Genomic DNA, 16666 nt, shown 5'->3' with positions numbered 1-16666 from the left:
TAATTCAAAGAAGGACTTCATCTTTAAATCCACCTCCAGCGGCTATTCCCATCATTGTGGTTTACACTTGGACTTCTCCACGGGACTCTGAATCGTCTAATGCAGGTTATATGATACACCCAAATCCACTTTTATCAAGTTTTGCTTTTTAAACTACCATTTTTTTATGATATAATTTCATATCCGGATAAATGTATTTTTTATGTGCCATTAAATTTGTTACTATTTGCTATTAATTGATTCACTTGTTGTTAATTGTTTAAACCACCCCAGCGCTGCTAATCTGTTTTTCTACTGTGCAATTTTCTAAGGGAACTGACTACTCCCTATATAGCAGCTGCTGAATCTTTTGAGAGAACAGCTGGTGGAAAGCGCTCCCAATCAACTCAGGTTGATTTTTCCTCCTCTTTATGAGTGTAGAAGAAGTCTTTGGATGACTGGAATCAGGAGGACTCAGATAAGTATTATAACTTCAAACAATATTTGGCCCAGGGCGGTGTAGACCATCGATGGTGAAGGATTTATGGAACACTGCAGGTAAGTATGTAGCTCTAGCTGTTACCACTAACACAGACACAGTGGCTGGTAATTGAGATGGTACTGGAGTAAGAGCAGGTAACAATGGAAGTAAGCAGTGAAGGCAGGAAGAGTGATAAATGATCAATGGTAATACAGTAAACAATAAAGTTATAATGGACTTGGCTGAACCAAGGCAATTTCCCAGTTTCGACACTAGAGGGAGTCAGTCTGCAGCAAGGTGGTAAGCTGTAGATGCTGTGGCAAGCACCAGGAGGTAACAGAAGACGCTGTTACTATACGAACATCATTGCACTGACTGTGTGCCTGGGCCAGCTTTAGCAGATTCATAGGCAGAGAGTGCAGGGGATTGGCTGTAACAGAATGATGTCAGAATGACCAGTTCAGAATTGGCTGAGGAAATCATGTGAATGAAACCAACATGGCTGCACCCATGCTGGAGACTGGAGGGAAGCTTGGCGTCCATGTGGAAAAGACTGAGGCCTGTATCAGAGTGGAAGCCCAGTGCTGGATGCTGTGGAGGACCAGGCTGCAGATGCGTTTCAGCAGCACCCGCATTGATGACATCGTGAAAGTCACTAGTCTCACACACTCGGCGCCGGCCAGTATGGGGAGTTTGCGTTTTTTTTTTGTGATGTTGTTGAGTAGATGGGCCAAGTGGTTCTTATCTGCCGTCAAATTCTATGTTTCTATGTTTCTATGACTCCGGAGCGCTGCAACGTGAGAATGGATGACAGTCTCTAAACAAGCCTAGAGAACCACCTAGATTGTAAGTAAGTGTTTATCAGGCCTTGGATCATGACACTATGTAAAGTGCCTGTGTACAAAAGGAAACCCAACAGATCAGCTAATAAAATTATTAATAGTAATAATAATAATTTGACTGATATAGTGTAAAGCCATTGACTGAATTGCTGCTGGTGGGTGCCCTCTAGAAGAGGATGCCCTCTAGAAGATGGTGCACGTTAAACAATTGAATTTTCCCCAATAAACACAATAAAAAGAGTTAGCTTTGCAAGAGATACAGGAAGTCATGGAAATACTATAAAGGATGTGACAGCAAGAATGTTTCTTCCTCTCTGCATTGGATCCAGGTGAGGCAGCTACTGTATTAAGGCTATGTGGTAAGTCGCTGCTTACAACTACCGGCCAGTATGGGGAGTTTGCGTTTTTGCGATGTTGTTAAATTCCATTGGAAAGATTGTAGAGATTTTGGGTGGAACTATTTGATGAATACTATTATTAATCCTCGGACAATCCCTAAATCAGACATGTCTGAGAGCCAAGATGCAGCAACCCCCATTAGTTTAATCACTAATGAAGGCCATTGGCTAATTGGACATTGTGTGCTGATTATGATCAGTAAGGATGTGGTACATAAATAATCAAACCAACTGACCGCCTTTTGCATGCACATGGCCAGTTTTAGTTTGAAATGACAATTCCATAACTAATTTACTGGTATTGATCAAACATCACATAAGCGCTCCAGTGCAGATGAGCTTTAATCACTAGCACAGATATGATCTGATAGTTAATATGTAGTGTCTATACAGGCAGGGTACTTATCAGGATTGATGAAGGATCTGATTGTACTTTAAGATTGAAATATAATTACTTGGAGATTAGATCCTCCAGCTTGTTTTATTGCAAAGATTCCAAACAACAATTTGTCACTTTACCTGTATCACTATATTGCTGTACTTATCACTTCAAGCTTTCTTAAACAGCAAATTAACTTAGCATCTTGGATCAGTTGCAAGCATGTATCTTTATTTCCTTTGCATCCAAGCTATTGATCTCTGTTTTCTATTCAGTTCCAACTAAAAGAAGCTGACTTCAGTACCCTTCATTAGATCTAAGGACAGGGAGCCTGCGGTACTTGGAGAAAACTTTTATAATTTAATCTCCACTTTTTTCCATATGATCATTTGTTGTATAAAGAAGTAACACGGAATGTATCTAAGTGAATATACTCATATGGGGGTAAAGGTAATAGCCTACAATCTGCAGGAATCAGCATGTTTCCAGTGAGTCTGTCTGATGATTTCAAATGTCAATCATTTACAAGGCAAAATCAACCTGCCTGCAAGTTGCTGTCTATCACATTTACAAGTACTATATGTGTTCCTTATGGTAAAACAACACTATATATTATTAATTGATTATTATAATAGTCAAATATTACCATCGTAAAATGAGATTACCATGCACATTTAGCAACATTATTATAACTAAAATAAGTGAACTACAGTATTCTCTTTTCACATTATAGAAAACCAAGGGCTGTTTAAGCAAGAGGTGACATAAACCATAGAAGGGATCTGACTTGCTGGCACTTTAAGTAGTAAGTTGCTAGGGTGCTCTGACAAGGATAGGATAGCCAATTAGGGATCAGGGGAGGAGTTATTATGTGCTTGGAATAGGCAGGAAGATAGGTGATCTTCCTCTTTGGATCAGCTTTCCCCACCCGCCCATCCTTATTTTTCTATTTCTTGGCAGTAAAGAACGGTCCTTGTTTATATGGAAAACCTATGTAGATAGTGGGGTGCGCTCTCCCGACATCAATATGTCATTAGCCCATGCCCCTGGACAAGGGATGGGATGCACCATCTGCACGGGTGGGTTGCGATGGGAGAGTTGAACACCAACGATGTTTGAATGGTGTGGTTGATCTTTCCCCCTCTTTTCTATGACCGTTCTTTAGTGCCGCCACCATTTATAGTCAGATATAGCTGTCAATAAATAAATTTGACATTCTATTTGAAACGCCAAACATAACGTGTCTGTCTCGTTATTTTAGTGATAAGTTTATGGTTAATGTTTAAATAAGTTTGTTTAAACTGTAAGCATAAAGGTAACCGATGGTAAGTTTATTAAGTGTCACCTAAATGAACTGAAGAGCAGTAGGGGAAGAAATTGTAAAATAAAGATCATATTTCTTTTTAGAAAATACCAGAAGGAGCCCTGTGATAAAAGCATTATCTTTGAGATAGTGTCATTACTCTTTCCCTAAGGTTCCTTGGCTTTACCTCTGCTCCAACATGTAAAACAGAGACAGGAGTTTGCTCTCATGATCAGCCATGCATGTCCCATAAGACCACAGGCTCAATCCCTGTAGAAAAAAGACTAACATGCCCCTGGTCCATTGATCGGTGACCCAGTGAGCTACTCCATGACTCCAGTTATCTGATCACTGAATTTCTAATCTTGACCCCTGTCATCTGATGATAAGGTCACAATGCTGGAATCCACGATAAGATGACTGGTCACTGATCACCTGGTATGTCCAAGGGGGAAGAGGGGTACCGAGCGACACATGTTCGAAGACACTTCCTCTCCCTGCATGCAATAATTGACACATCCCTGTGATTTATTCAATTATTGCATGGCAGTGGCTTATGAGTGGAATAGGTCCCCACAAGGGTATATATTCACAATTCATAGAAAAACTATATTTAAAAAAATTAAATGGGCCTATTTATTAATCTCCAAAAAGGCCTAATTCAGGTGAAAATGACTATGTTGATATATAGAGGTTCAAAGCCGGCACTCCCATGCTGGAGACAAACAATGTATGCCTGGTGCCTTACAAAATTACCCTGCCGGATAACATGGAGATAGATATGTAGATGGATGGGCGGCACTCCAAGGCTGTAATAAATGGATAGCAAGCACACAGCTTGTTACATCAATGTTTCAAACTTTATCTTTTTCTTCATGATGTACAGTACATAAAGTTTGCAATGTTGATTTAACAAGCTATGTGCTTGCTATCCGTTTATTACAGTCTTATTACAGCCTTGGAGTGCCACCTGCATATATCTATATAGATCTATATAGATCAATATTTTTTCTTGCTTTTTTTACATATACATGTGTACAGAGAGTACCACAGCTGCACGAAAGATCTTCACTTCACAAATATCCCATCTCTCCAACAGATGGGAGGTTAAAAGTGCAACGATTAAAAGTTGAATATTTAAAATCCTCATTCTCAACAAAATAACTTCATTTCAATTATCAACACAGCTTTCTTTTTTTTTCTTTGATCCATTACATGTATAACAACCAGTTAAAAAACAAATGTATCCTGAAGTCCATTACTATAACCCATCTGCATTAGTGGCCTGGTTGCGCAGGCTGAAAGAGCAGGCGTCACATTATGTCATTTTAGGAGGTTAACAGCTGGTGGATATTTTTGAAGATAGATTCCAAAATGTGCAGAGTGCAAAACAAGTTCTTTTAATACGGATACTGTCAGAGCTGCAGCAAGAGAGGTAAAGCAGTATTCCCACTGTCAGAGCGCTGGTAGGACATCTGCCCTTCCAGTGACAATGCTGTTGTTGCAGGCTGCACATACAATATGGCTATTGTAATGAAGTAGATCAGCTAAGCAGGAACGCTGGTATGTTTGTTGAACCTCATCTAGAAACGGTGTCAGAGAGACATGTTCTTATTGGATTATGTACAAGATATCCCTGAGTTTCAATCTTGTAAAAAGAGGAGAGCCAAATACTGAAAAAAAAACCTACAACAGCATTAGGTAATTGAACAGTCACTCTAGAGTCGGACACGGTGCTGACAGCAAATCAGATTTATAGGCACAGAATATAATCTATATTTGTACATTTAAGAGTATGGAGCATATGTATTAAGTTTGTTTTATGGGAAAATCTCTTCAAACTGTCTCTTATGATAAAAGCTACCAGGTGAGAGGGTGTCTGCTGGTCTTCTCGACCACCTAGCCCCAGGAGCCTCCTGTTGTTAAAATCTGCATGAGTTCCAGGCTCCTCCTCCCTGCACCCGGAAGGTGAAGCCTGTCAGTGGAATAGATGTATGAAGCAGTGATGAGGGAGGAAAAGTGAGCCGGAGCAGAAATGGCCCATGGCAACCAATCAGCTGCTCTGTATAATTTTATATTATGTAAATTATAAGAGGAGAAGTGAGCCAGAGGAGAAGTGGCCCATGGCAACCAATCAGCACTGAAGGAACATCTCTAATTTGCATAATATAAAATTATACAGAGCAGCTGATTGGTTGCCATGGGCCACTTCTCCTCTGGCTCACTTCTCCTCCCTTATCACTGCTTGAATTGGTTCAGTGTGTATGCACTACTGTAGATAATTCATTCTGTAACTCATGGGGAATTCAAGGAAAATTATTATTGGTATTGTTACAGTAGCTGCCTTTATGGCATAGTGTATACGGAGCTTTAGTGATGTTTGACTAGTATGGTCATTGTAATCAACAACATACTGTATGTAGGGGTGCCGGACGCGGTCCCGATAGTCGGGATCCAGACAGGCATCCACCGACGTTGGGATCCCGACTGTCAAAACACAGACAGCCGGGTTTCCGACGGCCGTCGGCTATTTTCCCTCGTGGGGGTCCACGACCCCCACAGAGGGAGAATAGAATAGGTGGCTCGCATAGCGAGCCACCGTGCCCGCAGCATGGCGAGCGCAGCAAGCTCGTAAGGGGCTTTGTTGCGCTCGCCCTGCTGTCTGGGTCCGGCAAGTCAGGATCCCGATGTCGGACCCCTATACCACACCCGTATGTAGACTGCCCTAAGCCAACTAATTAGGAATGAGCCAATAGACAAGGACTTTATAAATCAGTACCAATCAATTCTTCCCAGACAGGCCTATGCTTATAAAATAACACATATCACTGCTTAGTGTCAGAGGAAAGCCATAGTCTTAAACATTACTAGGATTCAACAGTATGTAATAATAAAACATATTGTACAGATAGCAAATTAATCACATCATACTGTTTGTCCTAGTTGCATTGCGATTAAGACATCTTTTTTACAACATTCTCACCTGACATGGCATAACAAGGGAGGCTGTTCGGCATGACTACAGCTAAGATGTATGAGGACATATGTAAATTGTAGACATCATTTAGAAATGCATCTGTGCAGCTCCATCCTAAGAGTAGCACAGTCCCCTAGACAAAGCAATTGAGTGGGGGACTCTACCCATCTTCCATTGGTGGCTGTGATGCCCAGTGGATGGTTACTTGCTGGTAATTATATCATGGTACAAACCTCAAGCGAGCACTGAAGGATGTGAACGTGGAGGCTTGTTATTGACACAGCTGTTCAATCCATTGGAGTGCCTATCAGTATTGCTGTCAAGCAGGGAAGGGGTTATTAGCCACAAACCATGAGAATCTTGAGTTGCCTGGGAAACTTCCCATTAAATCCAATTGATGAGTTAGCCCTGTATCTGTTTATGTTTATACAAAAACGTAACTCTTAATATGACACTGAGGAACTTGCCACAAACCAAAAAAAAAGCATCTGTAATGTACAAAATAAATGCATAGTGTGACCATTAAAAATTATTTCAGTATCTTGAATGTCTTAATCCGGTGAGAAAATAGGTAACCATCAAAATATACTGACAACCAAGTGTAATGAATGACCATACAAGAAGCCAAACAATGTCCTACCAGCAAAAGGCACTGGGGCATCCTTGTCCAACGCAACCAGAGGGGGGTCCAGAATGACTGTGTCGTTATTTTCAGTGATGACTCCATGATATGAGGTCTCAATCCATGGCTTGTGCTTATTCACTAAAACAAATAAAAAGAGATAATAAACCTTTTGATCACTTTCAACATCGCATTTATATCACTACACAGACATCTGTTCATGGATGTTACGGATGGCAGGTAATCATGGATGAGACATTAACTGCTAACGGGATATACTTGCAGCATTTTAGTGTTGGCTTAATATTGATTTAGTACTTTTATTCTTCCAATCTGTTTTTATTGAAGCAAGATAGAACAAATAATAAAAAAAGACGCGTACGATATACAGTAGTAACAATAAATATCAAATGTCGATCTTCCAGAGAAGTCACACCACATAAGAAAGAACATTAAATAGTTACAGGATGAGGTTCCTAATGTACAGTATAACAAGATATGCATAATACATGTTTAACAATAAAATAATTGGTTAATAGAATACAGTGGGGCAGATGTATTAAGCCTGGTAAAGTGACAAAGTGGTGATAAAGTGGAAGGTGATAACACACCAGCCAATCGACTGTTTGAAAAATTAATGTACAGCGAGAGCACCTCTCGCTCTTGCAGGGGATGGCGGAAGATTTGACAGCCGCCATCCCTCGCCAGCCGCCGTAAGGGGATGCGCGCGCACGAGATGCTCGCGCATCGCCTTACAACGGGGCTCCCCCCCGGGTCCCCGCCGCCTCGCCGAGGTTCGCCCGGGGTCCCCGCTGCCTTGCCGCCCCCCCCCCCCCCCCTAACCCTGTCCGTCTCCCTGAAGCGGAGACGGACAGGGTTCCTGTCCTCCCGACGGGAAAATGAGACGCGCGTGCGTGTGAGACGCACGCACGCCTCAGTCAGATGGGGCGCCTCTCCGCCAGATGCTGGCGCAGCGCCAGCAACAGTGAGAGGTGCTCCATCTGTAAGGAGATGATTGGCTGGTGTATTAGCACCTTCTTCTTTATCACTGCTTTATTATCACTTTACCAGACTTAATATATCTGCCCCAGTATGTGCTATTTGTTTCCTGTGCCATAGATAGCTTATAGCATATTCTACTCTACTTTGTAAGGCAATTGGGAGATCACCATCAAGTGCTCTGAACACATTGTATTGGAGGGGGGAAGAAGGGAATCGTTCTCAGCATAAAGATCTAAATGACCTCGTTCAACTGTCAAGACACCCCTGGACGGGACACCCCGGACCGGACACTACATGCTCCGGAATGCAGATTTTGATGTCCGGTCCAGCAGTCCGGGTCCGGTTTTTACATAGTCCCCTACTATGCTCCATTCAAAATAGGAAGTTCAGTGCTACCCTGAAAAATATTTTTTTTACTGTACTTAGTTTCTTTTTAAAAATATCAATTTTCAGGTCGCTTAGCTAAAATTAAAGTATGATGTTAATATTTAAATGTGTAACGTCTATATTGTTTTAAGGTGTATTTCATAACTATTTGTTAAGGAGAGTGTTCCAGATTAGTATATAAAACACATTCCAATGACCTTTTTCTTTCAGCGTGGCTGTAAAAATGGCTACTGCACTGTATACTACATTAGATCCCAGACAGGCCTTAAGCAACTGATACGGTAGAAGTCTTTTTTTCAAATCACACAACCTTAAACCACCTGCACCTTAGGGTGGAAATCTCACTAGCTTTGAATGTACGGTAAATCAAATTGTATATCACTGGCAGAGAACTGACGGCCTTTAATAAGTAGGGAATAGTGTCTATTCCTTGTGTTTCTTTCCCAGAGCCTGAGATTGAGCCATATTTACTCGCACATCGATCTCAGAAGTGAAACTCAAGATGTACAAGAATGTTTTCATTTTTATTCTGTCCTTTATTCTCCTGAAATCTAGAGAGATTTGAAGGAGCACTTTTTGAGAAGAACATTATAACTGTTCAGCAAAAAATCCAATAACATAATATAAAGAGTAAACTAGCATGCCTACAGACTGAAATCACAAGAATAATACTAAATTATTATATAGTGGCATTTATTTCAGCTGGCAAATGCCAAACAAACACTTCACACGTACGTAAGATCCCAGGGAAAAAAAAAGACGTGTCATCATATCACAAAAGCAAAACAATCTCTTCACGATAAGTGGTGTTTATAGTTCAATTCTGGCAGCAGAATATGATCTTAGCAAGCAGGGAACTTTAGCACTACCTTACTAAATGCTCGCTGTGTGTAGTTTAACGTACAATTGCTAAGAGTTTGGAGAATTTGTGTAGAAATTGTACCTGTCCCCTGCAGTGGCGTAAGTTCGTCCCAGTTGCCCGGAGGCAGGATAAATATTGGTGCCCCCCAACGAACACACATCATCTTATATAAATATATGAATGCATGTATGTATGTTATGGATATTATGTTTAGAATAATGAGAGTGTGACATCTATGGTCCTGCTGGGAGGAGGAGTCAAGCCACAGAAGCGATATCAACAGCTTTCAATTAACTGATTCAAACTTACAGGAGAGGATAGGTGCCCCCTTAGGAGCAGGAGCTCGGCGGCAGATGACTCCATTGCCTCCCAGAGTTCTGCCACTGGTCCCCTGATATTGTACAAAATACGCCATTGGGCTACTGGATTAATGTCTTATAAGTCTTTTTGCTGCAAATTGCAGGGATTTGGCATGTGCCTTAGGGATTTATCAAGGGCTCTTATTGAAAACTGTGTCCCAGGATGAGTAAAATGTAAAGTGATAGCTAACACTAGTATTATGCTTCCGTGCTTGTACCTAGAATTTCTAATCCCTGTGTGTCTTCCTAATGCACATAACTATTTGCTTTATGCATGTGCAACCTACAAATATCTAGTACAATCTATCTAATGGGCTAAACTGTACACATCTGTGTGGTTGATGTATCAAGTATTGACAAGAGGGCAGAAGTGGAGAAACGGAGTAATTGTCCATAACAGCCAATAATCTTTGAGCATTTCTCAAATATATTCTAACAAATGAATGAAGCTGATCACTTAATCTTATCGAAATAATAACATGCCTGGTTCTTAATTAGTTCCCTATCTCCATTCCCCACCCAAATCCGCTTCCCCTGACACTTTCTCAACACCTCTCTCTTAGTCTCCCCCTTTTCTCTCTCTTTTCCACCACATTTTCTATTTATCTTTACTCCTAAAATCCCCTACTCTCACACTCTGGAGGTTATACTGGTTGGTGCGTAACTTTCCGAATTCTTTCGGAGTGGACCGCACGCCACGCTGTGCGGACATTGTAAGAAGAAACGCCCACAGGTCCTCCGCATTCGGACGGACTCGCTCTCTAAGAAGAGGGTGTGTTTACGGACAACATCCAAACCGTGCGTGTGCGGTGGCCACACAAAGATTCTGCACGGTCTTACAGAATCGGACGGGAACCTGGCCATACGCACCAATGCGGTGTATTAAACTCATGACTGTTATCTGAACTCATAAATCTGTCACATGACACACTTATGCAATTAGGCAACCTCATGTAAAAGTGACATGTATATTTATATTAGTGATACCAAGTTCTGTCCATTGCTTGCAGTGTAAATGTGTCTAAAAAATGCAGCCGTGATTTCAGCATATATTTGTGTGTTTTGTAATGGTCCATTTAGGCTGCAATGGTTCCAATTGAAGCAATGAAAAGAGTGTAATTAATGAGTAATGAGTAGAGGAGTGGATTGTATTGTGTTCAGCGGACAGTGGTTCAGGTGCGGCCGTACTAATTGGGCGATCCGAATGCCTAGCGCATGACTGAGTGGTGTCCGCAAAGTAATACTTGCTTATGAAGACCGCATATTTCCTGGCTGTTGGTTTGTTTGCAGTTGGTGTTCTGTCCGAATGCACGCCTACCAGAGTTAGTGCACTCCCTTGTGTACGCCCATATTTACGCCCAGTTTAGCCCACTTTGAAACTACGCCCTTGTGTAGTTCCGAATGATGCCCATATTACGCCCATATTTCCCGAGTGAATGCGGTGCACATTTCTGTACGGTATTAGTGAGAACGAGTACGGAGACCGTGCGTGGCACATGCGCATAGCGTTGCCTACGCATGCGCAGATGGCTAAAAAACGCCATCCGAAAGAATTCGGAAAATTACGCATCAACCAGAATAAGGCCCTCTATCACAGTCTCAGAGTCTCATTCTATTACTCACTCTATCCGATTGGCCGTACACACCTGGAAGATTTCATGAAAAAGGTAATGATCTCTGTTCCAAGTCCATCAATAATATGCACAGAGACACATGCAATATCTCCACAATAAGATTTTACATGTGATGTGACCAATGGGAGTACCAATGGTACACAATTTACAGTGCAACCCATGTGTCATCCCTGTTCAGCCAGAAACCTATCGCAACTGCATCTGGCACTGGTAACAGGCAACAAGGTTCCGATCAACTGTCCTAACATTCACTTTTTTTTGTATCAGCAGTTCATTTTTCTAGATACAACTAAATGTATCCACATCGAAACTCTACGTAGATATTTTTTATACACATATTGAGCCAAATGTTGTATTATAGAGAACACCACAATTCTTCCTTTCATTAGCTGCTCTTTTACTCTATTCGACAATACTCTACATTTGCAAATTTGTGTTTACTCTCTAGAGTTTCAAATATCCCATATCTGATGCAAATCTGTTTGAACACTTGCTATAGTTATATTACAATGTTTTATTTATAAAGTACCCACATGCTCTCAATGCTGTGCGATGGGGAGATAAAAATACCTTGATTATGAAACAAGAACCTAGATCAGGTAAAACTCCTGCTTTTCTCTAGGTTACTATTTAATTATTTACTGTAGGTTGTTTTTCAAGTGCACAATAATCATTGCAATGTAAAATATATTCATTTCTGATGTTCTACAGTTTATTGGGGATTTCAAACTATTTATCTTAGGTGGGATGTACTAAAGGGAAAATGTGGCAAAATATCTAAAAACATCAGTTCCTATATACACACAGAATGCAATACAGTTGGGGGCCTGGTACCAGGGGATGCGGACATCTTTATGTGGCATTACCCAATAGGAGCTTCTTCTCGCAATTCCCCTGGAGTATGATCCAATCAGATCCCTCCCCCTCTGCACATGTGCCAGTCTGCAAATGGCCAGAAGGTCTCCCAGATCTGAATCCCCGAAATCCTTTTATGACAGAGGACAGCTCTATCAGGACAGCTGTCCTTTGAGATTTTAATAACATTTCTAAGTACATTCTGCTGTAGGTAAGGCCAATGTGTACCCGATAAGTGTCGGAATGAACCAAATCGTGAATGCAATGCTTAGTACATCCCGGCCCCTCACTGATACTTGCCCCACATAGTGCATTCTAATGAACACAGCAATCATGCTATGTATGAACGCCATTCCCAATAAGAACCAAACTATAAATCAATCCTTTTGGTTAGACTATTATGTTTTTTTTTTTTAATTTAAACTAAATTAATAAACTGGGAAAATTGGTTGTTCCCCATGACAACCCACTACTGTATCTGTCATGTCAGACCAGAGAATACAAATGACCCCATTGGCACTTCTTCTGTACTGTCTACTTGAAGTAATCCGTCTGCCTCTTTTTACCTACAGTAGGAGTATAGCAAAACACATTACACACAAGATAACAAATTACTTAAATTGCACATTGAGGAGAGTGGTGATGCCTTGTCAGCTGCCTTTGGTCAGCTCTGAGCATTAAACGGTGGTCCCGGCACATACACAGTGTCGCCACATTTGGTCTTCCAGCTCATGGTATATGTGCAGCCCCCATGCACTGACAGAAGCACAAGGCAAAGCCTTCTGGGGTAGAGTGTACCTTGAGACTAGACGAGCCTGGTGCTCCTGATTAATTCCCATCCAACCAAAAACTAAGTAAGACCAAATAAAGCATTGAAAAGTTATGTAATTTTTGTATTGGGACAATAGAATGACTACGAGCATTCATGGTTTTAAACAACATACAGTGCTCAGTTCAATTTATCTCAGAGATGCTTCCATAGCTTGGACATCAAGTAATGTATAGGAAGCCAAAGGTCACATTGCAGAATGTGAGCACCAGTTCGGTTCCGCTAAGCAATGGCATCCTCAGATACATTTAGTGATGCCCACCCACTATCAGGGCTCTCCCTCTATTATTCTGAGTTCTGCAATGAGTTACCTCAGCAGCTGACCAGTTACATTTTCCTGAGCAGCCCCCCTCACAATCAATACAATGTCACATCTTCCTCTTCGTTATCTGCAATCCATCACTATTGGGTTACTTCAGGTTATCTCTGTATGAAAAGCATTTTACATGGATTCCATCAGCTCTGTATTGAACACATTGACTTGTGACATTACTATGAACTCGTCTAAGCAGTGCTAGATGATTGGCCAAGCAGATAATAATCCTGCTGCTGAGGTCCTGAAAGGCTGTTTATTGCAGCGCCATTGCTGAAAGAGAACGAGTCAATATATAACGATAGTGAATGCACCTATGGCATTGATGTGCTATAAACAGAAGGAATATAATAAAACCCAATGAGTCTGAAAGGGACAGTGCACAATAGCCATGCAAAACGCGTTGCAGGCATTTTTAACCATTGCAGTACTGAAGGAGGAGCTGCCCATTTTTAGATTTATTAGCCAAAACTGCTGGTGAAAGCGCACTGCTGAAGAATGTGTGTACTGCTCCGCCATAAATATAATATTGTTACAATGTACAAAAATGTAATATAATGAACAGCAACTGAAAACTAAACTTGTATATATTTACAAGTTAGGGTGAAATGGGCAATTTCTACTATATAAAAGCAAAAATGTGTCCTTTTGTATGTCTTTCTATACAAATCCATAGTTTACCAGCCAAGATCGTAAAATTTTTATAAACGAGCGTATTAAAAACACGGCCAAGGCAACATAAAAAAAATTGAAATAGAAATGAATTACGGTTCATTTTAATTAATTAAAAACCACAATTTTTGTTTTATGCCCATTCCGATCACCAAGATCACTGATCACACCCACTGATACAAGCCCATCACCGAATATGCTCAGTGCGACTCTCTGAAATGAGCAAAATTCAGGGTTGCATCTACAGTATCTATCTATCAAAATATCTATCTGTATGTCTGTCTTTCTCTCTCTCTATATATATATATATTCTAATATATAATAAAAGTGAAAATGTATCTGTCCTTCTGTCTTTCTATACAAATCCACAGTTTACAAGGGAAGATCGTATCATATGCGGACTAAAACACAGCTGAGGCAACTAAAATAATTCCAAATCAAAATTAATTACGGTTCATTTTTTATTAATTAAAAACCAAATTTGTTGCTGTACGCTCATATATATGTTCCAGCATAACTCCAGAATGACTGGAGGAATTTTCACCACACTTCGTACACATTTTACTTACAATCTGAGAGCAAACACTGTGGGGGTAACACACCCCTAGGGGTGAGGCATCAGCACAGAGTATTTCAGCAGACAGCATAACTCTGGAATGGCTGGAGCAATTTACAACAAACTTGGTACACATATCAATTACAAAATGTGAACAAATACTGTGGGGTAACATGCCCCTAGCACCCCTACGGGTGGAGAAGCAGCACAGAGTATATCAGGACATTTATAATGGTGACAGGGCTGCATGTCACAGGTACAGTGATATGATGTGAGGAGGGGAAATGGAGACAGAACAAACCCACATTATCACAGTTATATAGTGGCAGTAGCAGGGTCGGTACTTGTTTCCTAGCACGGCCACACCGATTTACATCGGGGTGGTCGTGTCGGAAAAATCGGGTCGATCGCATCGCATGCGATTTGGTCGCATGCGATGCGATCGACGCGACCGACCGATTTTTGACCCGATTTTTTTTTTTTATGAAATGTAAATCGGGTCCCTGGGACCCGATTTTACATTGGATTCAGTGTAAAAATATTCCCAACCCCCCCCCAAATTTAATGGCGTACACCCCACCCCACGATAGACGCCAACCCGAAGCGTGGCGAGCGCAGCGAGCCCGCGAGGGGCGGCGGTGCGCGTCCTCCGACCTTTTCATTCCCCTACTATCCACGTCGGCGTGGAGTTGAGAATAGAATAGTGTGGCGAGCGCAGCGAGCCAGCGAGCCCGAAGCGTGGCGAGCGCAGCGAGCCCGAAGCGTGGCGAGCGCAGCGAGCCCCGCGAGGGGACGCGGATACCTTCACAGGTAAACGCGTCCCTTTGCGGACTTCACAGGTGTCCGTGTCGCCACGGACACCTGTGAAGCCCGCGAATGGACGCGTATAACTGTGAAGGTATCCGCGTCCCCTCGCGGGGCTCGCTGCGCTTCGCTTCTATTCTCAACTCCACGCCGACGTGGATAGTAGGGGAATGAAAAGGTCGGAGGACGCGCACCGCCGCCCCTCGCGGGCTCGCTGCGCTCGCCACGCTTCGGGTTGGCGTCTATCGTGGGGTGACGACGGGGACATCTATAATGTGAAATGGGTCATATTGGCCCATTTCACATTTTTCACATTTTTTTCACTATTTCAATGTAAAACATTTTTTTTACATTGAACACGATGGAAAAATCGGGGGCATCGCGTCGTGACCATTGTTAATGGTCACGACCGACGCGATGCCCCCGATATTTTACCTTTCCCGACAAGATTTCAATGTTAAAATATTTTTTAACATTGAAGCCTATGGGGAAATCGCGGGCATCGCGTCGGTCGCGTCGGGACCATTGTTAATGGTCCCGACCGACGCGATGCCCCCGATATTTTATCCTAGCCGGCCAAATGGACCTGATTTCAAAGGAAATCGGGTCCATCGGGGTAATCGTGTACCTTAACTTAAGGTACACGATTACTCCAGATTGTGGCCGTGCTAGGAAACAAGTACCGCAGGGTCTCCCAGCAGCACAAATTATATCAGGGGAAATTAACAAAACAACGGTTATTTATACTGTGTGTTCAATATTTAAATTGATTTTTGTAAACAAAAATTCTTAAAATCCCAGACAACGCTGGATACTCCAGCTAGTAGGATATAAATATCATTTAGGCATTAATGGGCCAGTGGAAACAAAATAGTAAACTTACTAAGATGGGAGATCTATTGAAGATGGGATGTTGCCCATAGCAACCAATCCGGTTTTAGCTATCATCTTCCAAAAGGTAAAAAATAAATCAGGAGCAGTAGTATCTGATTGGTTGCGATGGGCAACATCCCATCATCTATAGAACTCTCATCCCAGTAAATTTACACTAAAATTAGGAAATGTAAAATATGGCTAAGGGTCATATGTACTACCCGTCCTACCCGTTTCAGACCCGTTTTATTTCATCCACTGTTTTCTATGGGTTAAAACGGGTTCAGTGTTGTGAAGGAACAAAAACTGCATTGAAATACCATTTAAGGACAAAAACTGCACTGAAATACAGTTTAAAGACATGCGGTGTGAAAGGGGTTTTAGCTGGCAGACCCGTTTTTAGAAACGTTTTAAAATACCTGGTCAAAGCCAGTTTTGCGGTCTGAAAGCAGCACAAGATGAATGAACGGATTACCCTAGCCAGGATGTTTATCATCTCAAAAGCCATTATGCCCACCCTAGGCCCAATTCCTGCAGTT

General features: G+C 41.7%; 1 protein-coding gene across 1 annotated transcript in view; it reads right to left on the bottom strand.

Moving 5' to 3' along the window:
• Positions 1-16666, bottom strand: part of CLSTN2 (calsyntenin 2) — a 741013-nt gene that overhangs the window by 414250 nt on the left and 310097 nt on the right. The window contains exon 2 of the mRNA XM_083178042.1: positions 7000-7122. Within this exon, the coding sequence (XP_083034168.1) occupies positions 7000-7122 (123 nt within the window). The remainder of the gene's footprint in view (positions 1-6999; positions 7123-16666) is intronic.

The sequence above is a fragment of the Crinia signifera genome, chromosome 3 (assembly GCF_055691185.1).
Source record: "Crinia signifera chromosome 3, ASM5569118v1, whole genome shotgun sequence".
NCBI lineage: Eukaryota > Metazoa > Chordata > Amphibia > Anura > Myobatrachidae > Crinia > Crinia signifera.
This window is presented reverse-complemented; position numbering and strand designations above follow the sequence as displayed.